This window comes from Peromyscus leucopus, chromosome 1 (genome assembly GCF_004664715.2).
Source record: "Peromyscus leucopus breed LL Stock chromosome 1, UCI_PerLeu_2.1, whole genome shotgun sequence".
Lineage (NCBI taxonomy): Eukaryota > Metazoa > Chordata > Mammalia > Rodentia > Cricetidae > Peromyscus > Peromyscus leucopus.
Genome location: NC_051063.1, coordinates 19344650 through 19362421, shown reverse-complemented (window position 1 = coordinate 19362421; position 17772 = coordinate 19344650). Strand labels below are relative to the sequence as shown.

The window sequence follows — 17772 nt, the reverse complement described above, 5'->3', positions numbered from 1 at the left end:
TCCAGAAGAGCAACATAAGGAATATGGCTCCCATACCAGCTCTTGGACAGAGCCTGAGTCATTGAGGGCAGCAGAGAACAGCACAAGCCCTCCCACGCTGCTGAAAGCACTTCAGGAAGGGAATGAGCCACAAGAGAACCCCAACCGGCCAGCTTCCGAAGAAGCAAGGCAATGAATGCTCGAAGAGCAGGCTCAGCACATCTTCCAGAAACAAAGATGGTGAAGCTGGACATGGAGGCACACAGCTGGGATCTGAGCACACGGGAGACCAAGGCCAGAGGATCGCAAATTTAAGGACCACTTGGGTTTATAGAGTAGATCACAGGCCTGCCCAAGTGAAACCCTGTCTTTAAAAAAAAAATCCAGTTGATAACCACTCTCCCATCCTCCCAGACTCCTGCTGTAACACTTCTGCAAGCTTTGAGCGCTTTCTTTCTTTCTTTTGTATGTGTGTATGTGGAGATATGTATGAATGTGTACACATGTGGAGGTCAATGTTGGGGGTCCTCCTCTATCACTCTCTACCTTATTTTTTGAGACAGGGTTTCTCACTGAACCTGGAGCTCACCCAATTTGGCCAGCCTGCCCAGGAACCCCACAATCCCACAAAAGGGTTACAAAGGAAGTACCACCATCTCTGGGTTTTACTGTCTTAACACAAGTGGTGGGATCCAAACCTCAGGTCCTTATGCTTGAAAAGCAAGGTCTTCACCCACTGAACCCTCTCTACCAGCTACAAAGACGACTCTGATGCACACCTTGGGTCCCAGTACTCCAGAGGCAGAAACAGGTACATCTTTGTGAGCTCAAGGCCAGCCTAGTCAACAGCAAGTTCCAGGCTGCCCAAGGCTATATAGTGAGGTCCTGTCTCAAAAAAATGAAAACAAACCATAAAATCCCTCTGGTTACAGTGTAAGTCACCCTGCCTCTGTCACTTCAACACTAGCCAAATGTTTAACCCGTGAGTATCTGCTGTTTAACCAATGCTTTTTTATGACATTTTAAAAAACACATTTGTGTCATTGTTTGGCTATGCTTTGCAATTTTTATTGCCCCAAGGGAATCAAATTCTTCCTCAAAAATGTAACAGTCGTTCCTTTCATACTTTGATCCATATATCACAGTGTTCTGCTTTTTAATAGTAACTATTTTACTAGGAAGTATGCCTGAAGCAGCTGGCTAAGTAGTTATGAACATGTAGCAAAGAATTCAATAGATTTTAAAACAGTGTGGCAAATGGAAATAGTGAGAACTGAAATAAAAGCATCAGTTACCATCTGCAGTTTCCCTGTTTACATGGAAACCCTCAAGCATGCCAGCCATCTCACTCCAGCTCCCACACTGCCTCACGCATCCACGTGATGGCCAAATGAAAGCATCGTAGGTTAAGAGAGCAGAGATTTGAAGCACAGGGTCTCTGCTCAAAGTGACATGGATAAACCCAAAGTTAGAACTGGATATGGGCCTTCCAGGCTGTGGTGGTTTGAAAGAAAATGGCCTCCCAAGGGAGGGGCACTATTAGGAGGGGTGGCCTTGTGGGAGGAAGTGTGTCACTGTGGGGGTGGGCTTCCCTCAGTGTGACAACCGATTTCCTGTTGCCTCTGAGCCAAGATGTAGTACTCTCAGCTCCAGCACCACATCTGCCTGCACACTACCCTATTCCTCTTCACAATCATAGTGGACTGAACCTCTGAAACTGTAAGTGAGCCACCCCAACTGGACGTTTTCTTCGTAAGAGCTATTGTGGTCATGGTGTCTCTCCACAGCAATAGTACAGCCTAACTGAGACTCAGGGTTACAACTCCAGATCTCTAATGTGCACTCTGTTTACCCCAGTCAGCAGCCTGTTCATGGAGTCATGCATCTCTGCAGCTCTCCGCAGCAAAATGAGATGGAGCGAGAACTCCAGGACCCACTTCAGGTCTGCTCATCACCATGCTGATCTGCAGTTGGTATTTTACAAATTGGTAGCTTACAGCTATGCTGGCTCTGTTTGAATGTAAGAATTTATTTCCAGTGGAATTTGAGGGAGCATGACTAAAAGCTTTTTTTAAAAGCCAAGTGTGTTTACAGTTGGTTACATCAGGCTGAAGAGGGATCTGCCATAACCGTGTCCCTGTATTCAATCTCTCAGCATCACCCTTTGTTCCACACACACTGAGAATGTCCCTCCTTGTGCCTTATTTTCCATCTCATTCATAGAAAAGTGCTACACAGATTCCAAAAGTAACTTCAAATTAGTAAGATGTAGCTTATTCTAAACAGTGATCCATGAGACTAGGTCTTTCGGGAACTCATGTGAGGGGGGCTGCCCCCACTTTTTCCCCAGGGTAGTCTTGAGCAGGGAGAAATGTGAAATATTTAGATAGAAATATAGAAGAGAGAGATAGTTAGAAACACAGGATAGCCTCAGAAGGGCCTGGGTCAAAACCCACCAGTCCTTTCTGTCTCTACTAAAGGGCTTTTAAAGGAATGCCAAGGGGTAGAGCTAAAGACCTCCCCCCATCACAGCCAAGTGCAGACCATGCCAAGCACCTGATAACCATGCACGTGGTCAAGCCATCCCCTAATGCAGCCCTGCTGTATAAAGCAAGCTCAGATCTCACTAGGAAACCTTTGTGGGCTCCCACAGGTCCCTCCTCTTAATTTTTTAAAGAGCCCCTCAGGACCCATTAGATAGACTGAGGTCTGTCTTAGGTTATTCTCCCTGATTATTCCTTCCATTACCCATCATGGAGATATGCTTTCCATCAAGCATACTCTATATTGGGCTGGAAGCTATCAAGAAGAAATTTGTCTGTCTTTGACTCTCAGCCTCTGTCAGGAGTGGGTACTGAGCGTAACTCAGCTCTGGCCCAGGTTCCTATTGAGCTTACAACCATCCACAGTCATCTCCATAGCTGCCATACTCCTACAGGAGTAGAAGATGATAAAGATGGCATATCTTTTTTGGAATGGGTCTTAAGATGTCCATAACAGTCTGAGATGTACCAAGGCCTTTCTTAAATCAATAAATTCTTGATGCAAACTGCATCAGATAAATTGCATCAAACTTAAAGATTCCCTTAGCTTTTACTAAACTCTGGTTCATTAGCATCAGCATACTTCTAGTATAAACATTACATATTTACAACTAGCATGACTATACTACACATATTTACAATTAGTGTGGCCATTTACTATATGTATTTACACTTCTTACAAACTTACATTCAAAAGCAAACTCTCTAAAGGACTACTATTATCACTGTACAGAACTAACTTACACCAGCAAGCATCTAGAAGAGATTTCTTAACTAACATCTAGAAAAGAGTTCTTAGCTAAACTATTAACAAGACAAGAAGTGCACAAATCATTTCTAAAGTTCAGAGTTTATAGTCAGCTTTGATGTCATTCTGAAAGTTCTCCTGACAGTTGGAAACAAGAGCCTAATTCATCAATGACTCTCACTCAACCCTGGGATTTAGTGAGTGCTGTCCCTGTGGAGTTGTAACACTTGTTGCTAGGGGGCTGTAACACTCTCAGGACAATGCCACTCCCCATAGTCACCTTTCCCACCGAGTTCTCTCAGCCACTCCTGAACCGGCAGAGATGTGCTCAGCAGCAGACAGTTTCTAACTAGGGGCTGTCCCTTTACCAAACTCACTGCACCTCCCCTGTGCCACAACTCAGGCAAGGGCTGGTGACTTCACTCAGTTACAGCAGAAGCTTCGCCTCAGGGCAAGGGTGAAACTACCGTACTGAACTGCCATAAAGCTCTTAGGAAAATCCTTCTGCACAGCTGTTATGCACTACCTCACGCCTGCATTAATCTGCTACTAGTCAGACAAAAACAGTGTGGCTCCAAGCTTGACTGAGGGTAAAACAATGGCTTTTAGAGTTGACTGGGGGTAAAAAGGGGTAAATTCCCTCTTCTTAATTTTTTAAAGTTGCTTTTTAAGTTTACCGTGAGTTTTTTTTTTTTTTAAATGATGTCAATGTTTCTCTCTTGAATCTTAAGCCCAACTCAATCTCACAAGCTTTCTTTCACATCTGAAGCCATCTCCCAGTGTAAGGACTGTTTCCCCTTGTTTTCTAAAGGGTTTAAAAATGGCTTGTTGATAAATGGTATTAGCATTTTTATCATCTCCTGAGAGGCAAGCTGTTTGTCTGTTCTTAGTTTTTGGGAAGTAAAGCTAAGCTTTCTAGCAGCATTTTGGAAAGAAACTTCACTTTCAGCTGAAAAAAAAAAGATTTTTTCAGGGAGTACTGTCATTTTTATCTAAAAAACTACATTTCCCATAATGCATTTCTCTATATCAGCCAGCTGTTACAAACGACCTATTGACTACATTTCTCAGATTTCCTTTCAAGTATACCACTTCCATTTTATAGCTAAAGTCAAGTTTCTGCTTTTAGCATGGGAGGCTTTCAAGTCAGGTTTTCACTTTTTCACCATGAAAGATGGGGAGATTTCTGTTCTCCCTGAGCTTGTGTTGATATGTGTATTTCTTTCCTGGCACTATTCCTGAAGCAAGGAACGCGCCTATCTGCATGCACTTCAGACTGACAGGCATTTTGATACCAGAAGCAAAACCCCTCAGGGCTTGCTTTCTCCTCTGCCTGGCAAGTGAAATAAAATAAAATTACTTAATAGAGCCTTTTTCACAGCCCTTTCAGAGACCCTTTTTTCCAGATAGATCTTTGTCTTGTCCCCGCTTGTTCCTGCCCCCGGATGCAGAGCCTCTTATGTCTCAGGCTGTGTTCCTCTGCTAACTGCTTCTGGAGGTGGGGGCTTCGGCCCCCGTTTCTGCCTCAGTATTTCTCATGCTGCCACTGTAGCTGCTGCTTGGAACTTAGACCAATTTTTTGCACTCGCAGCTTTCCCCAGGCCCTGCACCCTCTGGGGTGGAATCTGTCCCTTCTCCGTTTTCTGCCTGTTCCCTCTCGCCAGGCCCTTGCCTTAGGGAGCTCTGGCCACTGTTTTTCTAATGCTGGCTTGGAGAGACAGGGCTTAGCAGAAAGGCTTTGCCATTTTCCAAGAGGTTTGTTGTTTCTAGAGCCATTACAGGTGGTTCTCCCATGCTGATATCTCCAGGTGAATCTAATTTCTGCCCTTACAGAAAGAGAAATCTCTGAGAAGCAAAGACCTGAAAGGTCTTTTAGTTTTTTAGAAAGAGATTAAGTTTTTCCCAAGAAAGCTTTCATTTTTTTTTGAGACAGAAAGACCACCAACTTTCCTCAAAACTTCTGTTCTCTAAACTTCGGCCTCAATGGCCAAGAGGAAACCAATTGTGCTGGTACGGTGTTTCCATACAGTGGTAGTGTCAGCAGAATGAAAAGTTGTATTTCATCTGCATCCACCCCAGGGAAAATTCCTTCCCCTGACACTTGGGACCAAAAGCTTCCCACAGGAATCTTTTTCTCCCTGTTAAGCTCTGTTTTGATAGATTTTTCCTCTGATTTTTCCCAGTTTGTGTTCCTAGTCCCATAGTTAGAAGATTAAGGATATAATTTCTCTGTCTTGTTGCTTATCTTATTCTAAGTTTTCTTAACACTATATTCCTACATTCTGCTTTACTCTGAACTTTTTTCTACACTATATTACAACACTCTACTTTCCTTAATTTTCATAGGTAGAAGTTAACAGAAAGAGAAAGAAACCTAGACAGAGGGAAATCTATGCTGGAGCCTTACTTTTCAACTTCGGCATTTCACTGCCTAAGCTTCACACCTGAGAATAAAATACCGTCACCTTCATTTTTCAATTCCTATTTGGCATGCCTTACACCCAGGATGCCCCCTCACCTCTTTCGCCAAGTCCCTGGGGTCCCCTATTCAGTGGTGCCATCTGTGGGAGACCAGTTCTCACACTTACCCCATGGACTCTTGGGAAGTGAGGGATAAAAGATTTAGATAGAAATATAGAGGAGAGAGACAGTTAGAAACACAGGATAGCCTCAGGAGGGCCTGAGTCAAAACCCACCAGCCCCTTCTGTCTCTACTAAAGGGCTTAGAATGCCAAGGGATGTAGTGGGTAGCCATTCCAGCTTGGATCTGGAAGTTCCAACCCCCATTGAGACTCTGGCAACTGTCCCGCCTACGAGGCGGGGCCAGGGGAGGTGCCTGGAGACCCGAGACCTGGACGGGGGAGCTCGCTCTCTTGGTGCCTGGACCCTGGATGCAGGAGGTAGACCAAGCAGAGTTCTCCAGAGAACACCGCGCTACACCTTTCCCAGACCCTGCAACCTACCTATCCCTTCACTTGTAAGTTACCCCACAAAATAAACCTCCCTTTTAACTACATGGAGTGGCCTTAATATTTCAACCAATAAAGGGGTGGAGCAAAAGACCTCCCCCCAGCACAACCAAGTGCAGACCATCCCAAACACCTGGTAACCACTCACATTATCAATCCATCCCCTAAGCAGCCCTGCTGTGTAAAGCAAGCTCAGATCTCACTAGGAAACCTTTTGAGGGCTCCCACATTCAGGAGAGTGCTACCCTCAGCCACCTCAATCAAACAACCACACATCAGCTCTCTTCAAGACACCTGTGCTTGTCTCTAACCCGCATGGGTGAGGAAAAACAAGGGGAGATCCAAGAAGATCTTCAATAGAAGACACAGGGCTTAGGCAACGACTCTAAGCCCTAAGCAACCAAGGGCCTGAGCATTTATAGGGGATCCACCCGACAGCTGAGGTTGACCTGCACAGACAGTGTGCTCAAAGGTATGCCCAGGGCCCCTGCTCACAGATGACTCCTGCAAGGCACACTCTGCAGACCTGAATTTGCTGCAGACCCAGTGACGGTCAGACACTGCTGACACACACTTCGAAGCCAGACAGACACAAGTTCAAACCCTGGCTCTTTCCCTTGGTGGCTGTGGGGACCTTGGGAAAGTCATTCCTCTCTCAGTCTTGATGTTCTCACTATTAGAAAGGACAATGTCATACCTTCCCTGGAAAGTGGATAGGACTAACTATGGTGGTATTTTATTTGTACTGAAATGTGATTTTAATTGTACATTAATAAATAAAGTTGCCCGGGGGTCAGAGCTATCAGAGCCACAGCAAGAGCGTGGCGGTGGTGGTGCCACACGCCTTTAATCCCAGCACTTGTTAGAAGAGCTAGGTAGATCACTGTGTGCTCAGGGATACAGCCAGCATTAGAGACACATGCCTTTAAGACCTGGAGGGCTGTACATACAAGGCAGTCACGTGTTTGGGTTTACAACCAATGAGAAGGCAGAACAGAAAGACTATGTAAAGACATATACACAGGAAGTAGCTCTCTTTCGGAGAAGCAGGAGCACCGCAGGAGGAAGGGTAAGATTTTAGCTCTGAGCTCTGACCTCTCGGCTTTCTCCTTTACATTGGTTCTGTGTTTCTTATTTAATAAGACAGTTGGTTACATCTACAACTAACTGTTGTAAAATATTAGTTTAAGATGTGTTGCATTTGTTTATGCTGTGGAATATTTGTTTAATGATGCAAAGATATGTTGCATTCTTTTATGCTGCATTTGTTTAACTCTGTGAAGCTGTGTTACTCTGCCTGTCTAAAACACCTGATTGGTTCAATAAAGAGCTGAATGTCCAATAGCTAGGCAGAAGAGGGATAGGCAGAACTGCGAGGCAGAGAGACTAAGTAGGAGGAGAAATCTAGGCTTGAGAGAGAAGAGCTAGAAGCAAGAAAAGAGGATGACACCAGGGCCCAGCCACCCAGCCACGCAACCAGCCATGGAGTAAGAAAAAAAGAATAAAGAAAGGTAAAAAGCACAGAGGCAAAATGTAGAAGAAACATGGTTAATTTAAATTAGAAAAGCAAGCTAGAAATAAGTTAAACTAAGGCCAGGCATTCATAAGTAAGAATAAGTCTCTGTGTATTTATTTGGGAGCTGGCTGGTGGGCCGCCAAAAGGTTAAAAAAAACTATAACTAACTGCTCAATAAATGACAATTTTTGTTGCTTGTGTTATTGAGAACATCTACTGCAGCAGGACAGAAGGACCTATTGCTCCAAAGTAGCTTGTTATAGGAGAATATATCATTAAGAATATCTGGGAGAAAGCAGATTTAAATATGGGCCTCTGAGGAAACAAAATCACATATGAGATGATACTTCTGTGTATCTCCTGGGGCTAGAATAATGATGCCTATTTCTGGTCTAATGGTTTGTGGAAAGGTGCTAAACACCAAATCTCTCTCACACAGGAATGAGGAACCTGGTTTCCACTCCCACTCTGGCTAGCTTGTTTATGTGTCTAAGTGAAGCTTCTCATAGCATGTGCCTTCCCCCTTTAGCTTGAGGAGAAGGGTGGCGTTACCCTGGACACAAAAGGAAGTACCCTCCAGGTCCCAGCAAGAGGCTCCTGGTGAGTGGCCACGTCTCCAGGTTGAACTAAGACCTCACACATGCCGTTGCTGGTCCTTGGCGGAAGAGCGAGGCCATCATCGTGTCAAGGACTGACAGCTAGCTCAACGGTTCTGACAAAAGGGAAGATGTGATTATGTACTGATGGAGATGGCTGTCTTTCCTTCAGCCTTTATCAACTCACCTATCAGGTTCCCAGATCCACACAACTACCCTACTGCCAAAGGCTAGAAACGGCCAGAAAACCCAGACCAGCCAGTAGCAACTGACATCTCAGGGCCTCTGGGAACTAGAGGGTCTGCTTTGTTTAAATCTTGTTGTTTGTGTGTTTTTCAAGACATGGTTTCTCGGTGTAGCCCTAGCTGTCCTGGAACTTGCTCTGTAAACCAGGCTAGCCTTAAACAGAGAGATCCACCTGCCTCTGACCCCTGAGTGCTGGGGTTAAAGGTTTATTTAAATCTTTAAGATGCTTCTTTCTCCCCACAGGAAGAGAGCTGTCAACAGAAACCACCTGAAAAGCTTCCCCAAACCATAAAATCTTCTGGGCTTGAAAGGTCTGAAGTGGTCCAACTGGAAGTCCACCAGACTCCCATTATTCTCACAACACCTCTCAATTTGAATAATCACACGTTTTAAGTCTCCCTCCAAAACATAAAACGTGGGGCTGAGGAAAGGACAAAATGAGTTAAGTGTCTGCCGTACAGCAGAAGGACCAGATCTCCCAGACCCACGCAAATGCCTCAGAACCCACGTAGATATCAAGCAGGTGTGGCAGTCTCCCCATAATTCCACCACAGAAGAGCAGAGGCAGGAAACCCCAAGAGCAAGACGGCTGCTAAGACTAGTCAAATACACGCATTCAAGAGAGAGACCTTTCCTCACTGGATAAGGTGGAAAGCGATTGAGAGAGACGGGAGATCAACCTCTGGTCTCCACATGCATGCTGTGTGCACGTGTACCTGCTCACACAGATGCAAACATGCATATATACATGCACACACAAAAATGTAAAGTGTATGAGAGAAATCTGCAGCTCAGAGGACAAGTCAGATCCTTGAGCATAGCAAGGGACCTCTCTAAAGTGGGATGACTTGAATATTAATAATTCCCTCGTTTCAAAAACAAGTGAATGAAACAGGCTTGATAAGAGGAAAAGGTCATAACGTTTTAGAATTGGGCTGAAGAAAGTTAAAGACTATTGAAACAGAAATTTACAATGATGCTCTCCAGAGGCTTGGGGTTAGGGAAGTGGAGAGACATACATCGAAGTTTCTACTTTCAATTTTAAGTTCTGGAAGTTTAATGTACAATGTGGTGGTTATAATCTGAAAAATACAGACTAAATCTTAGGTGAATGCAAGCATGCACACAGGTGGGGTCTTCATTAGCCTGACTGTGATAAGCAATGCACCGTGTCCACATGTATCAGGACACCACACTGTACCATATGAATGTATCCAATTTTTCAATTATGCCTCAATAAAGCTAAGAAAATACGGAAGGAGAAAAGGGCATCAAAGATTTGCACCAACTCCTGGCTATATGTCACACTGAACTGAAATCAAATCCGTGCTGAGAAAGCCTCCACATGTCCACTCAAACATGGTGAGCACAGTTCTTGTGGGATCACAGCATCTTCTGCGGCCTGGTGGTGTGGGTCTAGCCTCTCAGGTACCCACTCCTAAGATGGGAGTAGACACTGTAGTCTAGCCTCGGAGTGCTTCTGACACGATGAATGACCGGATGGAAATGGGTCCACCCCCGAAACAGAACCATTCCAGACAAAGCTCTTTCCCTAATGAGGCAAAACACTGTTTGGCTCCAAATATTGAAAGCGCCTGACTGCACACTATTTTAATAATACATGTGCGTGTACTTTGAAAGACGGATATCCATTTGTAAAAAAAACACCCACCTATATTACTGGGCCTTTGCAACACAATTTAATTCCCTTTCAACCCTTTCTGCCATGCAAACATACATCCTAATACTCTCTCGCCCAATGTAAAAATTTGTGGGGAGATGCCTGCCACCCAGGAAGCTACACCTAATATATTCTAAGCTGTCCCAAGTCAGGGAAAGCTGAAGGAGGTGGGACCACAGATATATCTAACTCTGGCCACCTGAGTATTTCTGCAACAATGTGAGAAAAGAAAAACTAGAAACCAACCCAAATACATGCATAAGCCCTTCCAAGTCCCTGCAGTCAAACTCTGGAGTTAAATGGCATTATTAACAGATGGAAAGAAAAACCAACGTGCTTTTCATACTGTGACTACATGTGTGCCAAACTAGGCATGTGCATGGTTCATGTGTGCATGCACGTACATTTTACATGCATGTGTGTTTCTCATATCCCATTAACTCTGGGTCATACCTGCCACTGATTTCCAGTCTGCGCAGGCACATAAGGTGCTGGGAGACTCCGAAGGCTGTTCTTCACAGGGGATCCCCCAAGGGGATTTCCCACATCCCCAGAGGAGGACTCAGCAGACAGAGCCATGGAGTACTGCGGGTAGTTGTACAGGTTGTTGTAGTAGGGGAACAGAGATGGCTGGTAAAAGCTGCTGTAGTAGGCGGGGTCAGACACCAGGTCAGGTGCGTTCTCGGCATGCCCTCTGCTGGTGACAGCAGGAATATCCTGGATGACCATGCGTCCCTCTAAAAAGGAAGAGAAAAAAAGAAGACAAGTAAGATTTAGTGTGGGGAATCCACACATCTTGCCCTCTAAACCTTGGCCACGCCTGAAAGATCACCCTCCAGGTGAGCAAAGAGCCTGGAAATGCAAGGGAGAAATCATCCGCTGCTTCAGCCACAAGGGCAGGGTTCCAAGGCTGCTTCCTGCTGGCGGCACAGCTGAAAGACCCTTGCCAAGTTATTTTTTATTGGGAATACCAAATGACTTTAGAGGTAGATTCAATTCCATAAAGCTTGAGAGTGCAACCTCAACATGCCCCCTGCCTCAAATGTCCAGAGACTGGAGATCGAATCCAGTTAACCTGTCTATGAATTCTTACCACATGATAAAGGAATGTCACCCCAGGAACTCAGGGAGGGACTGAGTTTGGGCACACAGTTTCCTTTATGTCCTCCCAGGGTGAATACTGGATGCTTTAGTATGGACCAGAGTATGGACCAGGAATAGACCAACTTGTTCTGCAAAAGTACAGTTAGCGCTGCTTGAACTTCTGTGGACCAGCCAATCAAGGCCGCGGTGCAACAAAGCCTTTCTTCACACAATTGAGACGAGAGTCGGTTTAGCCCCCAAAGGGTAATTAGCCCGTCCTATTCCTCAGAATCTGCCAAGAATCTGGGGATTCAGGTAACAAACTCTCGGCTGATTCTTCAGCTGAAATGGAGGAGGGTCTCCACTGTAACCTGTCTAAATAAGAAACTGAACTAATGTCTCTGGCCTCGATCCAATGGACAGTCACTCAATGTTCTAAGAGATGAGCCAGCCCCGGAAACGGCAGGAGCATGCCCTGTACTATCTACAGGGAGCCTGCAGTACAGGTGAAGGCTGCGGAGGCGGGATTTCCAATCATCCAGTATAACAGCAACACCCGCAAACTACTATGGAAATTCAGAGGAAGGGAAGATTAGCTTGCAGTTTAGAGAAGCGTTAGACCTTTGGAGGAAAAAAAAAAAAAAAATCCGCACTACACTCTGGAAAAGGAAAGAGAGAGCTGAGGATAGGGCTGAGTGGTGAATCTAGGCCCTGGGTTCAATCCCTGGGGGGGGGGGGGTAAAATAAAAGGTGGGAAATGAGGAGAAAAGAACACGGATAAAAGATAAAGGCAGAAGACAGAGTAGCAGGCATCAGGCAGAAGAACAGGACAAAAGCAGGGACGGAATGAATGGGCTGAAAGGTAGCTGGAGCCAGCCAGGCCTGGGAGCCTTTATCTAGCTCTCCAGATGGGATGTAACAGGAACCAGTGAAGATTTGTGAGCTGGAAGGATGGTGGACAGAGCTGTGCTATGGGAGCTCCACCTGATGGAAAGTCTTGGGAAAAGTGAAGAGAGATGAGAAAGACCAACTGTGGAGAGACACAAGATCAGACGGAGCACATCAGACTACAAATGGAAGGGTAGCCCGGTGCAGGGACATGTGGGACATGAAAAGAAAGAGAGATGGCGGAGGATGGGACATCAGGACTGAAGATGGGGGAGGGGATGAAGAGCCGAGTCTGTGTGTGGCAGAGGGAGGGAGGGGCATGTTCTGTTTAATGTAGACACCGGGGCTCAATGAAAATAAGGAGCTTGAGACTTCCTGGGAGCCACCGAGACTGGACGATGAGATCCAGACATCACTACCCGGCAATGGCTACACTGGGGGATGGGATGGAGCTCAGGCATGAACTGAGGAAAGCCGAAGCAACACCACAGAAGCCAAAGGTGGCAGACGGCAGAGGCTCGAGCTGCAGAGTCAACCCATGCTCAGAAACCACCCAAAGCCAGAGCTGGTCAAGAGGGAGACGGGTCTCTGCGATTTCCCATTGTGCTGTGAAGGAAGCAACAGCATCTGGCCTGCGAAACAGCTTGGAACAAGGAAGCAAACAGAGAGAGATGATGGCAGCGAATGGCCAGATGATAAGATCCTGCAAGGAGCACCAGACCTCCAGGCTGCCACGTGCCCCCGGTGCCTAGCCTAATACCAGACGGAGAGCAGCAAGTGTTTTTAACTAAGGAGAGCAAGAAGTGATGGCTTCTTAGCAGCACAGCATCAGGAACAAACACGAGGTAAAAACAAGCTCCGAGAACCACAGGCTCTTGTTACTTCCTAGCTATGAAGGGTCCAGCATACTAAGGCGTGGAGAAGAGGCTCCCGGAGAAATCCCCAGCATGATGTGTGGCCCCAAAGCACTCAGGGAGTGGTCCTGGATAAACGTGTGAGAGGAAGAAGAGAAAACGTGCCAGGGAGGGTGTGTGCACTCAAAGAGCAAGGCCTGGAAAGTGTGGGTCAAGTCTACAACTGAAGCCTCCATACAGCCTTCTTTTAAACACTATAGAGTCCTTTTCGTGCAAGGATCTGAATCCACCCACCAGAGGCTCCCACAACTGCACTGGCAGGCCACGGGTTTCTTTCTTTCCTTTCTTCTCTCCTCCCCGCTCTCTTCTTATGCAAAACAACAAGACGGGCTGGGGAGAGGCCTCGGGGTTAAGAACACTTGCAGCTCTTGCAGAGGATCTGGGTTCAGTTCCCAGCACGCATGGCAGCTCATAACTGCCTGCAACTCCAATTCCAGGGGGTCCAGTGCCCTCTTCTGACTTCTACAGGCACCAGGCACACAAACGGTGCACACAAATACATGGATCCTCTCGCATATACACATCAAAAATAAAATAAAATAAAATAAAACAATTCATTGGCATAAGTGGTAATTTCTGGTATCTAATACTTTTGTATTCAGTGTTGGGTCCTTTAATGTGCTTACAAAAGAGACATAAACATCTCAAAAATGACAAATCATGCAGACATTAAAAAGAAAGGGATGAATGAAGTCGTGGATTATCCAGCCCTGAGTACTGGTGGGTCATCTAAGTAGGCCAAGCTAAGCATCCCAATAAACAGTGGAAACCCTCAACCTAAGATTTCCACCTCAAACCAGGCACAGTGGTACACACCTCTGATCCCAGCACTTGGAAGGAATAGACAGTGGATCTCTCTGAGTTTGAGGCCAGCCAGGTCTACTTGGTGAGACCCTGCCTCAGAAAAAAAAAAAATTAATGTGTGTACACATACATACGTATAGACATATAACTTTCATGAAGTTGTTTTTCACATACAAACAAGAAATACACTTCATTCTGAATCAAAGGAGAAAAACAGTAAGAACTAAGTACACCAACGCTCGCATTCCCTTGGTCTGGTTCTGAGTTCCTCCAGCCAGTCTCAAGGCCTCACGTGTATCACGTGTGGTGGTTTGAATGAAAATGGCCCCTATGGACTCATAGGGAGTGGCACTATTAGGGGGTGTGGTCTTGTTGGAGTAGGTGTGGACTTACTGGAGGAAATATGTCACTGGAGGTGGGCTTTGAAGTTTCAGATGCTCAAGCCAGGCCCAGTGTCATTCTCTCTTCCTGCTGCCTGCCAATCCAGATGTAGAACTCTAAACTACCTCTCCAGTACCATGCCTGCCTGCCTGCATGCTCCCATGCTTCCCACATGACAATAATGTATTAAACCTTTAAACATAAGCCAGCCCCAATTAAATGTTTTCCTTTATAAGAGCTGCCATGGACATGGTGTCTCTTCACAGCAATAGAAACCCTAAGACATCATGTCAGGATCCTTTAAGTTCCACAGCCAACACCACTAATACAAAGACCAGAGGTATGGACCGCAAAAGATGTATCTTAATGATTGTGTTGAAAAAATCTGAAACTAGATGCCACTCTGTGTCTTTCTGGAATGAAAACTTACCAATATTGTTCAATAAGGGATAGTCCACAGCATCAAGCCCAAGTAAAGGTGGTGCTTTTCTTAACCAGTGACCCCCTACTGGATCATCAACTCAGTGGTTTTTCTGCCATGATGCAAACTGTAATAGAAAGTCAGATCTCTCTCCCCACTGCTGGAGACTGAGCCTAGGGTCTTACACTTTAACCAGACACTCACGTTTGTTTTTTGAGTGGGGGTCTCCTTACGTAGCCCAGCCTGGCTTCAGATCTACGATCCTTGTACCTCAGTCTAAGTGTTGCGATTACAGGAACACACCACCACACGCAGCAAATCTGATGTTTTAAGTGTTATGACTACTGGCATCTAGTCCTGATCTGCACAGAATGCCAGCAGGACCAGATTCAGCTGGAAGGGTAGCAGAAGGCAGAGAAGTGGATACCATCGCATACACCCTGAGCCCCTTGTCTCCACATATCCATGTGCAGGCCAGCCACTCTAATGCTCACACGTGGCTCGGTACAGGCACCTTTTGAACATCTCATTCTCCGACAAGCCTTCACAGTCCTGTTACTTTTTTTTTTTTGTACTAACATATGCAATGTGAAATACGATTCACTCCTTCATGAAAGATCAATACCCATACATGATAAACACCCTTATTGATCTTGAAGTGTTATATGCTGGTCTCTGGGCCTGCAGCATATTAATGGTAGTTAACCAGTAATTCATTTTAGGTGGGTGAAGGCTTTCTCCTCTCTTCTCTAGTGTCATGGTTCCCAGCATTGTTGCACTTTAAACCCTCTATTCAAGCTTAGAATTATACCCAGTTCTTATGCGAAGGAGGAAAAGGACCATCAACGAAACCAAAAGTTACCACTGCCAACCATACTACCTGATTCACAATGAAAAGAAGTGACTTTTTTATTTAAAGATTTATTTATTTATTATGTATACAGAAGAGGGAGCCAGATCTCGTTACAGATGGTTGTGAGCCACCATGTGGGTGCTGGGAATTGAACTCAGGACCTCTGGAAGAGCAGCCAGTGCTCTTAACCTCTGAGCCATCTCTCCAGCCCCTAAAATGTGTAATTCTATACTTTGCAGATGCCTGTGCTACTTAGCTTCAAAATTCCATGTGTTGCCAGTCAGGCAAAACCTTCACCAGTAAATATGAGTAAATCTCAAACATAAAATTACGCTTCACCAACTAATATGAACTCAGAACTAGAAGGTCCGTTTGCTTAACACTGTCCTTTGAATATGATGTTCTGTGGATCTAGAGGGTAAAATGGGGGTGTTCCTCACTGGAACAAGAAGACAGGCTAGCTGGCTGCTTTTTTAAAAAATCATTTTCTGTGGGACATTCCCATGTCCCTATTAATCAGCTCCTGAAACGTCCCACACTGAGGAACAACTGAGTAGTCTAAGCCATGAAAGTGCTGAACCGACAGGCTGTTGTGTACCAGTTTCCTCAGAGACTGAAACACCCTACAGGGAAACTCCTTAGGCAGGAAGGTAAACGGCTCAGCAGCTTCAGGAAGTCCCTGAAATTTAGCAGATTCACTGGACTCCTGCCTGACAGTAAGCAATATAAGCTGAAGCTGAGCTGAAAAGAAGACTCTCAAACAATCTGAGCTGCCTGGGAGAGGCTCCAACCAAGTGAGGCACCTGGAAAGGACACTCCAACCTGGTGAGCTGCCTGCAGGTCCCCAGCTTCGTAAGCTGTCCTGAGGGTCTTCCAGGTTGGTATGGAGCCTCGGCAGCTTCTTCAGTGGGGCAAGATCTTTATAAAGTAGGAACAGCTTTGTCGGAGCTCAGTGAATTAGACCACGAGCATGTAAAGAATGTCACCAAAGTAAAAGAACTAGAGGAGATTTAAAAGAAAAATAGTAAAGCAGATAAATGGGTCTGCTGTGGAATATTTGTTTAACTATGCAAAGATCTGTTGCATTTGTTGAACTATGTGAAGATGTGTTGTATTTGTTTATGTTGTGGAGTTCTGTTTAACTATGTAAAGATATGTTGCATTTTTTAACTATGTAAAACATAATTGCTGTTTTTACCCTGCCTGCCTAAGGTCACTGATTGGTCTAATAAAAAGCTGAATGGCCAATAGAGAGTGAGGGGTACAGGTGGGACTTCCTGATAGGGAGAGTACCTAGGAAGAGGAATTTAGGCTTGGGGAAGAAAGAAAAAGAGACACCAAGGAGATGCCAGGGTCCAGACAGATAGACATGGAGGAAACAGGAAAGTAGGACATACAGAATGAAAAAAAAGGGAAAAAGCCCCTGAGGCAAAAACGTAGATGAATAGAAACAGGTTAAATTAAGTTTAAAAAGCTAGTGGGACAAGCCTAAGCTAACGCTGAGAATTCATGATTAATAATAAGTCTCCATGTCTTTACTTGGGAGCTGGTTAGTGGCCCAAAGAAAACTCCTTCTGCAGGTCTTTCTGGATTACTCAGAGACAAATGTGGCAGGATTCATGTCAAGCCAGAGTTCCCAAGGAAGAAATTGAAAGAAAGGCAAACTGTGTGCTAAGTGGCTTGTGGCTTTAAAGCCTGAGGAGCAGTCCAGAAGACATCTGTGCTAGGACAATACAGGTGAAGATGATCAAGCCTGCCTAGGGATGGGCAATTATCCCCCCAGATTAAGGAGAGTACATTTCCCTAAAGCAAAAGGTTAAGCTAGACATGCAGATGGTTTTCCCAACCAGGAACTCCCCCAACAGCCAGGTATGGTGGATGGAGAAACAACAGCCACAGCCAACCAGGGGCTACTCTGACCCAGAGAGCTATCGGGGAAGGGTAAGTCATGTTCACCTTTGGCCTGGGTAAGTCTGAGTGTGGGAACCCACAGAGGTTTCCTAATGAGATCTGAGCTTGCTTTACCTAGCAGGGCTGCATTAAGGGAATGGATTAACCACGTGCCTGGTTACCAGATGTTTGGAAGGGTCTGCACTTGGCTGTGCTAGGGGGAGGTCTTTTGCACTTTTTAAAAAGCCCTTTATAAGAGA

At 45.4% G+C, this 17772-nt stretch overlaps 1 protein-coding gene across 1 annotated transcript in view; it reads right to left on the bottom strand.

Annotated features, from left to right (window-relative positions):
* The window catches only part of Dmrt1 (doublesex and mab-3 related transcription factor 1), a 112079-nt gene that overhangs the window by 61344 nt on the left and 32963 nt on the right, over nucleotides 1-17772 (bottom strand). Inside the window, exon 3 of the mRNA XM_028895092.2 lies at nucleotides 10732-11015. Within this exon, the coding sequence (XP_028750925.1) occupies nucleotides 10732-11015 (284 nt within the window). The remainder of the gene's footprint in view (nucleotides 1-10731; nucleotides 11016-17772) is intronic.